The sequence below is a fragment of the Megachile rotundata genome, chromosome 12 (assembly GCF_050947335.1).
Source record: "Megachile rotundata isolate GNS110a chromosome 12, iyMegRotu1, whole genome shotgun sequence".
In the NCBI taxonomy this organism is placed as follows: Eukaryota; Metazoa; Arthropoda; class Insecta; order Hymenoptera; family Megachilidae; genus Megachile; species Megachile rotundata.
This window is the reverse complement of record NC_134994.1, coordinates 7,557,561-7,573,614: the sequence shown is the minus strand read 5'-3', so window position 1 is coordinate 7,573,614 and position 16,054 is coordinate 7,557,561. Positions and strand designations below refer to the sequence as shown.

Here is a 16,054-nt window from a genome sequence, read left to right as displayed (position 1 = left end):
AGGGGGTAGAGATCGCGAAAGGTGGGGTGGAAACGGTGGTACTGGCCACACGTGGAAGGGATAATTAAACGGACACAAACGCGAACACGGACACTGTTGTACGGAAGGACGAAGAAAGGTTACCATGGCTACGTGGATGGGATCCGGCCAATCCCGGTCTGGCTGGTAGGCGTGGCCTCTACATTGGCCCCCGAGTCGCATATCTCTGTCTCTTTCCCTCCAGCTACCCCTCCGCGGTGGTGTTCCCGTAGGCAGGGAGAAAGGACGAGGGTTCGAGGAAGCGGGAGCGAGAGAAGACGAGATAGAGGTAGGTCGCAAGAGCCGGCGGGACTACCCGGTTGCAACGGGCGCGTACAAACGTATCATGCTGGGTAGGGCCGGTGCCGAGATGCCGGCTTGTAAACGAAACCAGTTTGCTATCCGATACGATCCAGGCAACAGCGGCCTCGCGTGATATCCCCACGGCCGAGTAGAACGCCAGCGTGCTGTTCGCCGGTGACCCCGAGGATATCTGCCTGGAGAACGCAATCGGGAGTCACCTAACATTCGGGGGTTAGATTCGGTACGCGAGGGAGGAACCGACGGACGCTCACTTTCGTTCCAAGGTTCACCTGGATCATCCGTGCGTGAATTTAAACGAAGGGTCCCGATCGACGTGTCAGGATTCCGGACCTAGTTGTATCGTTCGTGAAAGGACATTCGGAGAGGAACCTTTCTTGTGTTGTCCATAGACATCTCAGCCGCCGTTTAAGTGACAGTTTCAGCCGTGTCCGCAAGGTACGTTCAGTGCGGTAGCCGTGAAGTGCGTTTATTGATCCAGTGATCGATCTGAATGATGAATACCTCGGCACGATGAGAGGAGCGAAGAGCAAACACAAATCGTGTCGGCGAGTTTTCTGAGTCCGACGATCGGTGACATCGATGCTCTGAGAAACCGTCGCGATTCGAGAGCACCGAAAGTGGATTCTGACCGGGAGGATCAGACGATCGAGCCAATAGAGATGTCAGCGGTAGCACCAGCAGGAACGGGTGCACCGGCGCCCACCACGAACGGCCCGATTGTGCCAGCACCAGTTTTCGCGTTGCCGACCTTGTCATTCACCGTCAGCCAGGTAGCCACCGTTTGCGAGACCCTCGAGGAGAGCGGCGATATAGAAAGACTGGCCAGGTTCCTCTGGAGTCTACCGGTGGCACATCCTAACATCCAGGAGCTAAATCAAAGCGAAGCCGTGCTCCGGGCACGGGCCATCGTGGCATTTCATTCCGGCCACTATAGAGAACTCTACGCCATACTGGAAAGGCACAAATTCACCAAGGACTCTCACGGCAAACTCCAGGCGATGTGGCTGGAAGCGCACTATCAGGAAGCCGAGAAGCTGCGCGGAAGAGCGCTGGGACCCGTAGACAAGTACAGAGTGAGGAAGAAATTCCCGCTGCCCAGGACCATCTGGGACGGCGAACAAAAGACTCATTGCTTCAAGGAGAGAACCAGATCGTTGTTGAGAGAGTGGTACCTACAGGATCCTTATCCGAATCCCGGGAAAAAGAGGGAACTCGCCGCCGCGACGGGACTCACGCCGACGCAGGTTGGAAATTGGTTCAAGAACAGGAGGCAAAGGGATCGCGCCGCTGCTGCGAAAAACAGGTATGTTCTTTCATATTGGGAATGCTAAGTAATTTTTACATATTGGGAATGCTAGGAGTAGAGATCAGAAATAGGGATGTGATGAGAGGAGGATGTACAAATGTTCTTTTTGAGTAAATTTTTTCGGTATGCTTTAAGTTCTTAGAAGGTTGGAACACCTTGAGAGAGATGTTAATTTTGGATTATAAGAATTATTAAGTTTTTTGGGAATGTGAGATGTGGGGAAGATGTGAATGGGGATTCATCATCGGATGGGGATTCATTACCGTTTCTTCATATTCTTATCTAGCTAGAATAAACTGTAGATACTTTGATTGATTGATAATTTTGGACGAAGCTTGCTACGGATATGAAGCTTCAGTAATATTTTATTAGCGATTTTTTATGAGCGACACGAGTTAAAAGGGCAAAAGTTCGCGCTTCAGCGATTATGAAAACTTATGCGTAACAAAAGCTATAGTATAGTTAACTTAAAAGTGTGTTTAACTTTTTGAAATTATTTATCGAAGATATTTCAGATGACTTTATTATAAATATCTAGACTTCTTTTTAACATAATAGCGCTATCTAGCTTCTTCAGCTCACTGAAGATATTTATGCTAAAGAACAAGTCATTTTGAGTGCAATATGACATTGATTTTTAGATGAACCAGCCTGACATTACTGCTATTAATCATTGCATGGTATTTTCATTTATCAAAATGAATAATCATAAATTAGTTAATCAGTGCCAGTCCTAACAGCGACTTACTCGACCTGAACCGAATCTGTCCAAACAACTATAATTATCGATAACAATTTACACGACATATGATAATTAGATAGGTGCTTATAAAACAAGTGTTTTTACATTTTTAAGAAACGATAAGATAACCTACTCTATCTCAAACGTAGAAGTCAGTGATATCCACTAAAAATTTTTCTGTTTGAAATTAGAACAAATTCTACTTGATAGAAAGTTAGTTTCAGTTAATACTTTTTGTATAATAGAAACAAGCGAGTTGAAGTAGCTTTTTAGTTAAATAAACGTCTTCACGAGCTGTTGATCGCAGAAGGACACGAAAGTTTTGTTCATTAAGTAGCGTTTAATGGAAGTTAATCGCGAAACGATTAGTGGTTTAGGTCCCTTTAGCCAGATTGTTGTGCTGTGTCCTCGGCAAACGAGCCTTTGTACCCGGCCCGAAGGACCCCGCGCGGAGGGTCGCGTAATTTCATTTTGACGTCCGACGGAGGGTCGCTGCCGTCGGGCGTACAACGATTTTCGAATTACGTCTTTCAAATTGTATTTCGCCGATGTTTTCCTCTCCTTTCGCCCCGTGATACGTCTCTGCATGGCACTGCTATCCAAATCGACTTTGCTACAACATCCCGGGTCAATCTCGTGGCCTTCGCTTTCTCCCGTTTCGAATCAATGTAACAACTTCCCGCGAAATACTTTCAAACCCATTTACATATTCCCGTCGTAAATTCTGTCCGGACAGAAATTCATCTCACTGATTTTTATCGGGAGTCTTTTAATATAACTGGTTAATTAAAAGCACGTCTTTCATTTTTTAGTTTCATCTGATTAAAATAAGTTACATGTTGCAACTTCTGTCAGGGTTGATTTAAATTATTTTTACAAAAAATGGCAGGTGAAATAAAACAAGTATTCTGGTATCATAAAAATATTATTATTATTCAAGGCATTTAAACTTACACACTTCTTTCAACAATATGGTCGCTCATCATTATTTCTATGAACATTCATGTTTGCTGCATTAAATTTACTCTTGTAAAGATGACTTCGTATGAAGGATATATTAAGACTTAATAATAATTATTGTTATTCTGACAACTTCTGAGTGATTATCTTTCAAATGTACATTGTTCTTTAAACAATATGGACGCCACTGACGTTGCTGTCTTCATCAACAGTCTCATCAGTCTCAGCTTATGTTACTTTTTTTTAAAATATTCTACAGTAGTGCTTTACAAGACAAAGATTCAAAAAATTCTTTTTAATGAAACTACTATTAGTAAAATTAATTATGATGCAGAAATGTATACATTCTTGTATGAAACATCCAAAAGAATCTTTCCACCAAAATTAAATACAAAAATTGCACATATAACACATGTTACTAAAATAACATATAGACATTTGTCTAATTTAAAAAATGATACAATTTCATTTTAAACTATTTCATATTTGGCTACTTTTAAATTTGAATTGTCACATATTTAAAATTGACATAATTGTTAATAGAATTTTTTGTTAATATCAAAGAAAAAAATAATTCAACTCCCAATAACTTTAGTTATAAGTCGGATCCAGGAACGGTATAAAAGAAAGAAGCGATAATCCGTTCCACCCTCGATTAGTCACGACTGGTCGTCATTAAGGGGTCGTCGTTCGGTGTATTGCAGAAAAAGTACCACCTGTCCGTTCCGATTTCGAGCATCTCGATCTCAGGTAACGTCTGGTGGCTGTATTGTACGGTTATTTGTCGCCGGCAAATAGCGCCGCCATTATTTCCTTTATTGCAAGGAAACTGAAAGAAAGTGGGTTTTCCCCATGGTCTATGGACAGTCTGTGACGTCAGAGTACCTTGACCGCTCCCCGAAATGCACTTCTAAATTTACTATGATTTACGAACTTTGGGGAAAACCCGGCATTTGCCTTTTCAAAGGGGCGACATATACAATTGCTTTTATGAGCGTGAAACATCACATATGTTTTATCAAGTTTGAATATGTGAATGATGGTCATAAAAGGTCGACTACCTGGATCGACCTTTCTGTAGGTTGTATAAAGTATTAGCTTTATTTGGAAGTTTTCGAACGAAATCTTGATTTTTGGAATTATTGTGATATTAGGTTTATTCTTTTATTTATACTGTTTTCGGTTGAATTGTACTAATACTGATGTTCATGAAATTGTGAGTTTTCAAGTTTCTGTGTTTGGAAATATATTTTGTGGACTGTGAGAGTTCTAATGTTTCAAGATTCAAATTTAAAAATTTATGAACGTTTTAAATTAAATTCTTAAATCGTCATGTTCTCGTAATATATCAATTATCAAACCTAAAAAATTTCAAATTTGCTGAATTCTTCAATTCTCAAATTTTCAAATTGTAACTTAGCGAAGTCATCAAATCTTCAAGTTCTCAAACCCACAGATTCCAATATTGCACCAACTCTCAAATCTCCAAATTTTCATATCCTCAAATAATCACATGTGGAAGTTGTCAAATCTTCAAGTTCTCAAACCCTAAAATTCACATATTACACCAACTCTCAAAATCCCCAAATTCTCACATATTGAAGTTGTCAAATCTCCAAGTTCTCAAACCCTCAAAATTCTAATATTACACCAATTTTCAAATCTCCAAATTCTCAAACCTCCAAATTCTTAAATTTGCAAATATTCACATGTGGAAGTCGTCGAATCCCCAATTTCTCAACACCCCAAAATTTCAATATTACACCAACTTTCAAATTTATAAATACTCACACATCGAAGTCGTAAAATCTCCAATTTCTCAAATCTCCAATTTCTCAAACCCCCAAATTCTCAAATTCCCCAATACTCACACGTGGAAGTCGTCAGATCCCCAATTTCTCAAACCCCCAAATTCTCAAATTCCCAAATACTCACATGTGGAAATCGACAAATCCTAAATTTCTCAAACTCCCAAATTCACATATTACCCCAACTCTCAAATCTCCACATTTTCACATATCGCAGTCATCAAATCCTCAACTCCTCAAACCCTCAAATTCTCAAATCCTCCAATACTCACATGTGGAAATCGTCAGATCCCCAATTTCTCAAACTCCCAAATACTCACATGTGGAAATTGCTAAATCCCCAATTTCTCAAACCCCCAAATTCACATATTGCTCCAACTCTCAAATCTCCAAATTCTCAAATCCCCAAATTCTCACACATCACAGTCATCAAATCCTCAACTCTTCAAACCCCCAAATTCTCAAATCCCCAAATACTCACATGTGGAAATCGCTAAATCCCCAATTTCTCAAACCCCCAAATTCACATATTGCTCCAACTCTCAAATCTCCAAATTCTCAAATCCCCAAATTCTCACACATCACAGTCATCAAATCCTCAACTCCTCAAAGTCCCCAATTCTCAAATCCCCAAATACTCACATGTGGAAATCGCTAAATCCCCAATTTCTCAAACCCCCAAATTCACATATTGCTCCAACTCTCAAATCTCCAAATTCTCAAATCCCCAAATTCTCACGTATCACAATCATCAAACCCTCAACTCTTCAAACCCCCAAATTCTCAAATCCCAAAATCCCATATTCCCAAAATCTCCAACTTTCCACACCACTAATCCTCAAGTATCCAACCTTCCAACCACCCCTAAATTTACAAATCTCCACATTTTCACATTTCCAACCCTCAAAATCCCACTTTCCCCAATCTCATAATCCCACAGCCACGAAAGAAGCACTCAGACACAAAACTTTTTACCGCGTTTCTACTGTGGCAATAATTAGTTTGAAAATAAGAGATCGTTTCGCAGTAAATACAGCGAAGAATCTCATCTCTTTTTCACGAATCCAGCAAGTTCGGTGGTCTTTGAAATCGTCGACCTAGATTCCCCTGTCGCGTACGGGCATCTGTAATTACTGTGCCCTGAATGAAGTCATTAATAGTTATTACCTACGTCTATGCTGTAATTGATATATCGTTAACGGCCGAGGATCGTCCGACTATACCAGTCTAATTGATCTTGATGAGGCCGCGCAACGGGAAAAAGATTACACGTTTCAGTCGTTGCGCCGTCTTTATTCACCATGCAGATCGTTTTCTTCTGTCGAAACGTGCGACGAACTTTTGTAATTTGCATCTGAAAGGGACATTTCGCGCTTTCTTGATCTTCCTCTCTTCCATTTTTCTTGTCTGGTAAACGCTCCGCGTTGCCAACCGTATTATTTCTTCGTTATCTCCCGGTGAATTTCGATTCGATTGAACGCCGATGAATGGAACTTTAAGTAGTAACCGCAAACGATGATCAGACGTTAATTTCAACAGTTCTTTTTTATTTTATGTAACAACTTTCTCCGTGGATTTCATGTTTCATGAAAGTTTATGGCTTGTTGAGTGATTCTTCGAATGTGAGTACGTAATTATTGTTATTGGAGATTTTCGATTTGAAATTTTCTGTTTTTTGGATGTTACTGATTTTTTTTTGGTTGTTGTGCTAAATTTTTCTGGTTGTAATTTCTGGGGTAATTGTGGTGGTATTTTAAAAATTAACCTTTGATGGACTTTGAGAACTAGGGGATGCTTAAAGATTCATAACACAAATTTTTTATATTAGACTTCTTTTTTAAACTGAATTATCTCTTCATGTTATACTACTATTTAAATAATCATCTAACATGTACAAATATTTATTTTATTATTGAATAGGAATTCTTTCATGTACAAAATTATTCTTACATCATTAAAATTTCCCATATGAGTAATTGTCACTAACACAATCTGGTTTTGAACAATTTATAAAAATTTTCCAAAGCAGTGATATTAATTAAAACAACCTTCTTTTGAAGAATTTATTAAAATTTCTTATACCAGTAATACCTGATACTCAAAGATTTGAGAAGCTTGTCAAGATTTCCCAAAATTAATATACAGTACGTAATGAAAAATATAAAGTAAAGCTTGTCGATAAAAAAGAAAGAGCGATCAGAATCCGTTGTGGTTTAGCAAAGGAATGGAAGATACTCGGATGACCAATTCTCTTTACTTTTCCGCCGATACGAGGACCGTGTATTCTAGTCAGGTTAGCCAACAATGGCCGCGCTGTACCTATCGTTACCCCGACGTAACGACATTCCGTTTCTGGCCCCGAGCCACATTTTCCTGCACGTAATCCTGCGAATCCCCGGACGAATCCTCCTCCTCTTCCCTTACGTACGATTCTACCCATAGTACAAGAGCTTCGTTTCGTTCTCTCAAAAATATCGATTCGAGTATTGAAAACGTTCACATACTCTGCACCTACCGTACCTTTAATTCTCCACGGGTTATCTGATTTTCAGAATGTGACGACAATTTTAGCGTAAGAATTATGTATGTCTTTTAGAAATGTTCAATACGATGGTTCTTGTAAATACAGAATTATGTATGTCTTTTAGAAATGTTTAATACGATGGCTCTTGTAAATACAGAATTATGGTAATGCAGGGGATGAAAGTGTAATATGTAATTTATTTGTTACAAGGTCGAAATAAAAGGCTTTTGTCGAGTGAAGAGAATAAGTTTATGATAGTTGTAAAGTTGGGCGTGGTAGACTTTAAGGGTTGAAAGAAGCAATCATGGTTTTAACCCATATTTGCAGGAGGATAATCACACCTTGTTAAGGTGATTGTCTCAGGACTTTAAATTTGCAAATTAAAAAATTTTCGAATGCGCTAAATTCTCGAATTTGAAGGTTGTGTAAGATCTGAAGCCCTCAAATTCAGATTCTGTGGTTTTTAAGTTTTTACATTCCTAAATTGTAAATTTTTTAATCTTCAACCCCCAGTTCTCAGATTTCCGATTTCGAAATTTAAGGAATTTTTAGATTTCCAAATTTTCATATTTCCAAGTTCTCAAATCCCCTAATTCTCAGTTTCTCATATTCTCAAATTTCCAAATATCTAAACATTTTAAATTTAAAAATCCCTGAGCTCAAAGTCCTCAAATCCTCAAGTGTCCAAACTCTCGAATTTCTAACTCTTCAAATTTCCAAACTTCCAGATTTCCAAACCCTCAAATGTCCAAAACCTCAAATTTCCAACTCTTCAAATCTCCAAACTCTCACATTCCCAAATTCTCAAATAACTAAACTCCACACCCCAAAACTCTCAAACCCAAAATCCCCAAATTTCCAAATTTCCAAAAGTCACTCACTTCTATAAAATATCAATAGATCCATCAGAACTATCAGATTCACCACCTGAAACTTGAATTCAAGAGCCTAGACCTCCAAAAGACTAAATCCCCCAAAAAATTATCAAACCCCTCAAACAAATTACCAGAATTAACCCGAAACAAACCCGAAAGACTCGAAAATATCTATTCCATCAAAGAAGTATGCGAACATCGTTACAATGCTATCAGTACGAAATTCTCTCCCTTTCTCTCACGAATGCATTTTCATCCCCTACACACACACAGCTCCACACACAGCTAGGTAATACGCTGCCGAGTCTCTTCCGCCGTATAGTCGTCGTCATTTTGCTCGGGGTGGGTTAGGTAGACACGTAGACAGGATACAGTGCCCGCCCCGAGGATCCTGCAAGGTCCTTTCAGGAACGTCGATCCGCATACTGCCAGCCTCGCGGTATATTTTCGCGGTCCAGCGAGCGAGTTATTCAATATGCTCAACCCCGAAAGCCCCGGAGCAATCTCGGTGCTCTCACGTACTAGCACATCCATGTACTCTGTCCGCAATCTGAGTACGCGTACGTGTGTGTGTCTGTACGACATGCAGCTGTGTGAAGCTGTGCATATTAGAAGGACGAACCTGGGACACGTTGTATATTCTGCTGGTTGGTACTTTGTTCTGCGGAATCAGTCGAAAACTTGCGGGCCATCGTAAACTTTATGCTGTTTGAGGCATCCAGGTGTAAGCCGTGTCCAATAGGACAAACATTGCAGGTAACTTCATCAAGGGTCTAAGGACTTTTTGTTGCGACGGTTTATAACCAGAAGCTGCACGCCGCTGGCTGTAAACGAGCTTTAAATCTTTCGTTTGTAAAGCTTCGAACATGTGTTTTTGGAAAATTATGATGCGACGAACGGGACTAGCTTTTAGAGACATTGCAAACTTGTGCGAAGATTCATATAGTTGACACGGTTAACGAGTTAACTTTATTTTATGTGTTATGGTCTCTATGATCTTTATTATGTTATGGTCTTTATTTCTATTATAGACCAAGTATTCACTGTCAATCGAATTAAAGAGTACTCTCATTTGAAACCAACTTCACTCAGATCCCCTACTTGCGTTCCCTGAAACCACATATCTAAAACCACATATGTGCATATCTAAAGTCACGTATCTATATATCAAAAACCACGTACCTAAGTAGCTAAAACAACTGATCTAAGTATACCTAAATATCTAAGATCATATTTTCAAAATTATCACAAGGTATCAAAGAATTCGACTCCATTCTTTGCACCCTAACATAGTACGTCCCCCGAGTTGGAATTTCCAAGTGTGACACGTTACAAGAAGGCGTAAGAAAACGTAGGTAGCAGGAGTGGCAAGGCTTTCCAGAGGGACCCGCACATAGGTGGGGATAACCACCTCAACGACGTTCCTCGCGTTGCCGGCTTTTCGGGGGTGGCTCAGACCTCGACCGTGTTTCGCTTCTCCTCTTTCGCAGTTGCCTTCGCTTCTGAAGTTATCAGATTTTGATAAAGTCCCCGGTGTATTAGAGAGCCGTGCTGTTTGCGTTTTCTACGCGGATCCTGTCTGGCTGCCACCTCGTTCCACCCCCACGGTTCCGTGTTCCATCGGGATCTTAGGGGTGCCAGTTCACCTTTCCTCTTTGTGCTATGACGAATTCACTTTTATTACGATTCGAAAAAGTGCACGCTGTAGATTGATAGGGATCTTATCCTTTGGTCAAAGGATTGTTCCTTATTTTTGTTTATGGAGATTTTTGGACTGCTATGAGTTAGCAAGAAATGACAACGACTTCGGATATAAGATAAAATTGGGAAGGAATGAATGTGTGATTTATTTTTATTGTAGATGTGACATGTGACACGTTTGATTTATTTTTATTGTATAAATTAGTGAAATGACAAAATGAAATAAAGGGGTGTTTTTGAGGGTTGTTAATTTTGATATTCATAGCATACAATATTATACAACGGGTGAGGAGTTTCGATTTTGTTTTCATATTTGTTTGACGATATAGTTTCATGATTTTACCTGAGGTAAAATGGCTGACATAAAATGGCGGACATAAGATGGTACTTTAAAACAATGGTTTACTTGTTTTATAATTTGTGAAACTTGCAGTTGTGTTTTAATAGAGTTTCACACTATGAAATTTGAACAGTTGAAAAAAAATTCAGTGCAATTTTTGAAAAATTAAAATAAAAATTGATTGTGGAGTAAAATAGGAAATGATAAAGTTTGAACATAAAGATGAAGAAATTATTGATACTATAATTTAATATTATATACGACGTGTTGAGATATGTGCAGAACCTCCTTTGAAGGTCCAAGTAAAGTCTTAAACTACCAAAATGTTGGAATGAACCTTGCACTAAATATCAAAGTATTTATTCAATCTACCTAACTCCCAAAACGTGAACCACCTAAACATTTCACGCGTCAAACAAGTAAAATACTGGATTTACAATGTAGCCTCCACCTTTAACCCCGATGCTAAAATAGTTTCCATCCACAAAAACCTAATTGTTCTAAAACATATATTCACCCGACCAGTTTCCTCTAAAAAAGTTGTTTTCTCTTGGTAAAGTAACTTTTACGTCCCCTACTTTGTCCATCGGTAGAAATCCTTTTGATGGAATACGAGGAACATCCGCCGGTGGATTTCGATTAGCGAACGATCGAGATAATGCGTCCGATTCGCTGCCGCGTAAACGCCTGAAGAATTCCACTTTAATTTTCAATAAGCACCGTAAAGAGACGCCGGAGGATTTACGGCGTAGCGAGTCGGTTTCCTTCCAGCAGCAATCATTACCTCGAGAATACCTGTTCAGGCTCGTTCGGTCATGACCGACCGCCAGACTCTTGATCGTCCGTTATCTTGATGACCCTAAACGAGAAACGAATACGAGAAGACGCGAATGTCATTGACGTTGCACGATCTTCCCGCGCGTAGACATGTCCTGTCGCCTTTGGATCCGATAGGACGACAGCTGTTCGATGAGAACAGAGAGAATTCCGGTTTTAAAAAGCGCGGATAACCCCGTGAAGGGGGTAAAAGGTCGGTCCAACGGAGTTGCTTCATGCTTCATTCTTAGTTATTCAATTTCTATCGACGATTAACCTTCAACGGTTGCGGGATATACGCTTAGAAAATTTTCAGCCGTTAGTGCCGATGCTGATGACCAGAAGGGAATTAACTGGCGGTAATGATGAAGAGGTGGGAGGCGCGATCTTGCATTGGCGTAACGGAAATTTCGGATTTTTGCCAATTTTATATTTTCTGATTTTTATGATATTTGGGGGACGGGTCAGGAATTTGGAGAATTTTTAATTTGAGAGGGGGTGAATTTTGGAACTGGGGGAGTTGGAGATTTTGAGGAGTGGAATTTGGATTTGGATGTTTGAGGAATTAGATGTGATGGAATTTTGGGGTATGTAGAAAGTTAAGAATGTAGAGATGTGGGGGTTGGTGGTTGGGGAATTTGAGATTTGACAGTTGGGGAATTTGGGGGTTGGTAGTTGGGGAATTTGAGATTTGACAATTGGGAAAATTGGGATTTGATATATGGAAAATTTGGAATTTGGAGTTTGAGGATTTCGAGATTAAGGACTTATGGATTTTGAGTAATTAGGGGTTGAAAAATTTGGAAATTTGGGAAAATATAAATTTGGAAATTTCGAAACTCAGGAACGTAGAAGTTTGAAAACTTGGAATTTGCAAAATTTTGAAATTTGAGAAATTGATAATTGCAAAACTTGGAATTTGAAAATTATAGAATTTGGGAACATGGAAGCTTAAAAATTTGATAAGTCAATAACCTAGGAATTTGGGATATTTAGAGTTAAGTTTGGAAATTTGGATATTTGAGAACTTAGGAATTTTGAAATTTTGAAATACAGAAACTTGAAAATTTATAAATCTGGAAATTTAGAAATTGGGCGAATAAAGTTTTGGACTTGAAAACTTAGAGGGTTGCTAATTGGGAAACTCACAGGTTTGAAAATTGGGAAACTTGTGAACTTAGAGGGAACTTAGGAATTTAGAGGGTATGGAGTTAGAAAACCGGGTAATTAACAAATTCGTAGACTTGAGAGTTTAAGGACTTTAAAATCTTCCTTTACAATCATGCGTATGTACTTTTATAAGAAATTTGAAAATGTATAATTTTAAAAATACCTAAGAAACTGTATATCTTAAAAGTACCTAAGAAATGTGAGAAAATATAAAAGCTTGAAGACGTGTTCCCTGCCTAGTTACGCCATTGCAATGGCAAGAGAATCAGCCGAAAAGCTGAGCGGGCATATCCCGCGTACTATGCGGCGCAAAAACCTCGAGAAAGACAAAGGCAATGATTAATTCCACGTTGGATGTCCAGAATCATTAGCGGCAGACTGCCATGACACCTGCTCGCACGAGCCCTTCGTGATAGATTACCTGGGCAGCGGCGTACGAGAAAGAGAGGTGGATCGCGGTCAGGATCGTACCACGCCGTGTTACTAATGATTCCGTATTTCGACATTCTGAGCGATATTCAGGAAGCCATGAAAAAGAACTACGGTATTACTGCCACACTCTCAGGGTGGTCACGGAATTCGCGTGGCAGCTTTTTGTCAAAGCCTGTCACGACGTAACGTGATTGATGGTGGCTGTGGCACGGTTGAACCGCGAGGATTCGTGTTCTCGCGCCGCGAAATGAGATCGCAGGAAAAACGGTGAATTAATAAGACGAGGGGCACACCGGTGTCGCAATTATACGTCGCTCGAAACGGGATCGCGTTAACGTCGTCGTTAATTGTCACGGTCCACGGACACTTGACAGCGCTCGTTTAAACCATTGGCTGCTCGTATTTGTTTCATAATTGTCTCGTGTCAAGTCATTTTTATTATCTACCAAATTATATTTACTTCTAATAACTTTTCCTAGGTCCATACGAAACTGTTTGTACCTCTTCAAGGTATACGAATTTAGGGTTTAGGTTCAAGGTTTTTTATTTCTTATATAATGTATTTATATCGTTTCTGAAGTAACTTGAATTTGTGGTACTGTCACTTTGGATATATAATAAAATTGACAATCGGTAGGCAAACTTTTTTATAACACTCTATAGGCCAGATGAGTATAAGTCACTTATGACATAGTTCAGTATTAAACATTTAAAAAACTCTTCGCAATATTTTTTTTTAATCTTGAGACTCTTATCTAGGTCTCTATTGCAATATACAATCATTTGTTTCGTCAAAGGTGTTCAAATTTTTAGAATAAAAATGGAAATTCATTCGAAAGTACTCGTATGTTCCTTCAGCGTCTACCTATGGAGCTTTAAGATGATGCTAGCTAAACCCCACTCATTTGAACACTGTTCTAGACTCTATTCTAGCTCCTAGTTCTAGCTTTATTCAATATTTATATAATCTAAACGATTTAGACCTAAATTTCCATTTAAGTTTGAACCCAGTCCTACTCCAGATCCACATTTAATATGGTTCTAAAACCTAAACCTAAGTTTGCATAGTCTTAGTCTTTGCATAAATTTGAACTTAGGCAACTTGAAACAATTTCAAACAATAAAACTACCATCATATTTTACTCACCTGAAAATCCTCAGCACAGCATCCAAATATCGTTTTCTGTAACTACCCCATTAGACCCTAACTTGTCTTGCAACCTTAACTCTCCCGTTTCTCTCAGAAACCTTCCTGGGCAAGACATATCGACGCGTAATTAGTTACATTGGCAAAAGCAGACGAAAAGAGTGGTTAAAGTGGTAATTGACGTGGCGATGTGTTGCGCTGTCACTTGTTTCCGTGACGCTAGCTTTTTGTTTCGTGAAGAGAGAGCAAACGGCCGGTGACTGTTTTCACGCGATCTCCATGGGGGTCCCCCTCGTCCACGGTGCAGCCACGTAGATAGAAACATACGGGGGCGAGAGTGTGTACACGCGACTCAGGAGGGCGGCCACGGGAGAAATATTAGGGTGAGATATTGGACCGCAAGCTACTAATTCGTACGGTGATATTGATTCGTACACGGAATCGTTCTGTGATGTGCATCCGGCGATTTCTCTCGTTTCTTATATAGGATGTTTCAAAAAGAACTGCATATTGTTACATTCACTATTACTGCTTTATTTCATTATTCTATAATAAAAAAAACATTACTCTGAACGAAAGAACATCATTCTAAATAGGGAAGTTTATTGTTCTTATTTATTGATAAGTTTATTCATAAGTTTATTCTTGAGGAAGACATTCCTCAAGACATTCCATTGAGGAAGTTCATTCTTTGATTATTGCAGTGAAGTGGATGTTTGTTGAGAGACTTTTGTTTAGAGACATTTTTTAACTGATATGTTTTCACAGATATTTGTATACAGACATATTTTTTTAAAGACTTTGATAGAAGATATTTGTTAAGGTGCAGTTGTAGATAAACATTTATTAGGAGACATTTCCTGAGACTCACTTGTCTAAAGTTATTCTTTGACAGAGACATTTGTTGAGAGACATATGTTCGGCAAAAATTTGTTAAGGAACATTTGTTGAGAAACATTTATTAATATACATTTTTTGGTAGACGTTTGTTGAGAAATACTTTTTAAGAAATATTTGTTTGGAGACATTTGTTGAAAAATATTAATTAGAGACATTGTTTGAGAGACATTTTTGACGAAATATTTATTAACAGACATTTGTTGAAAAATGCTTTTTAAGAGACATTTGTTTGAAGACATTTGTTGAAAAATATTTATTTAGAGACATTGTTTAAAAGACATTTTTGAAGATATATTTATTAATAGACATTTGTTGAAAAATGTTTATTAAGAGACATTTATTTAGAGACATTCATTTAGAGACATTTATTTAGAGACATTTTCATAGAAACATTATTTAAGTAATGTTTATTTAGAGACATTTATCTAAAGGCATTTGTAAGATACATTTGTTTAAAGACATGTTTTGAGCAACATTTGTTAAGTAATGCTTGTTCATAGACATTTCTTAGGAGACATTTATTGAGACACATCTGTCTAAAAACATTTTCCAAGCAACATTCATTGAGACTCTTGTTTGGAACTTGTTCAACATGATCCTCTTTCGTGTCAGATATCAATATCGAACCATTACAGAAAACGCGAAATGGCTATAAATGAAATTGAAAGCATTGTGTCTGATAGCGAAGCAATATGTGATATCAATAGCCAGCAGTATAGTGATGGTCTCAATTGGATACGGATCTAAGAAGAGAAGATTTTTCTCACGTATCTGGTGTATGATTAATCAGGACGAAAATAGTTTGGTATCATCGATCGGTTCGCGATCGGGACGGATATAAATAATTCGGTCGCGTGACTCGCTTAATCGGCGTCGCTAATATTAAACCGCAAATGCAGCATGCACGACCGACCGCCTGACGCGTTGTCATTCATGCGAAGATTAACTCTACTTGAACCAATATTTCGTTAATGGGAGACGATCGACCTTC

General features: G+C 38.8%; 1 protein-coding gene across 1 annotated transcript in view; it reads left to right on the top strand.

The window, feature by feature from the left end:
• Positions 1-274: 274 nt before the first annotated feature.
• The window catches only part of Optix (optix), a 71,464-nt gene continuing 55,684 nt past the window's right edge, over positions 275-16,054 (top strand). The window contains exon 1 of the mRNA XM_012279770.2: positions 275-1,645. Within this exon, the coding sequence (XP_012135160.1) occupies positions 1,002-1,645 (644 nt within the window). The 5' untranslated portion in view covers positions 275-1,001. The remainder of the gene's footprint in view (positions 1,646-16,054) is intronic.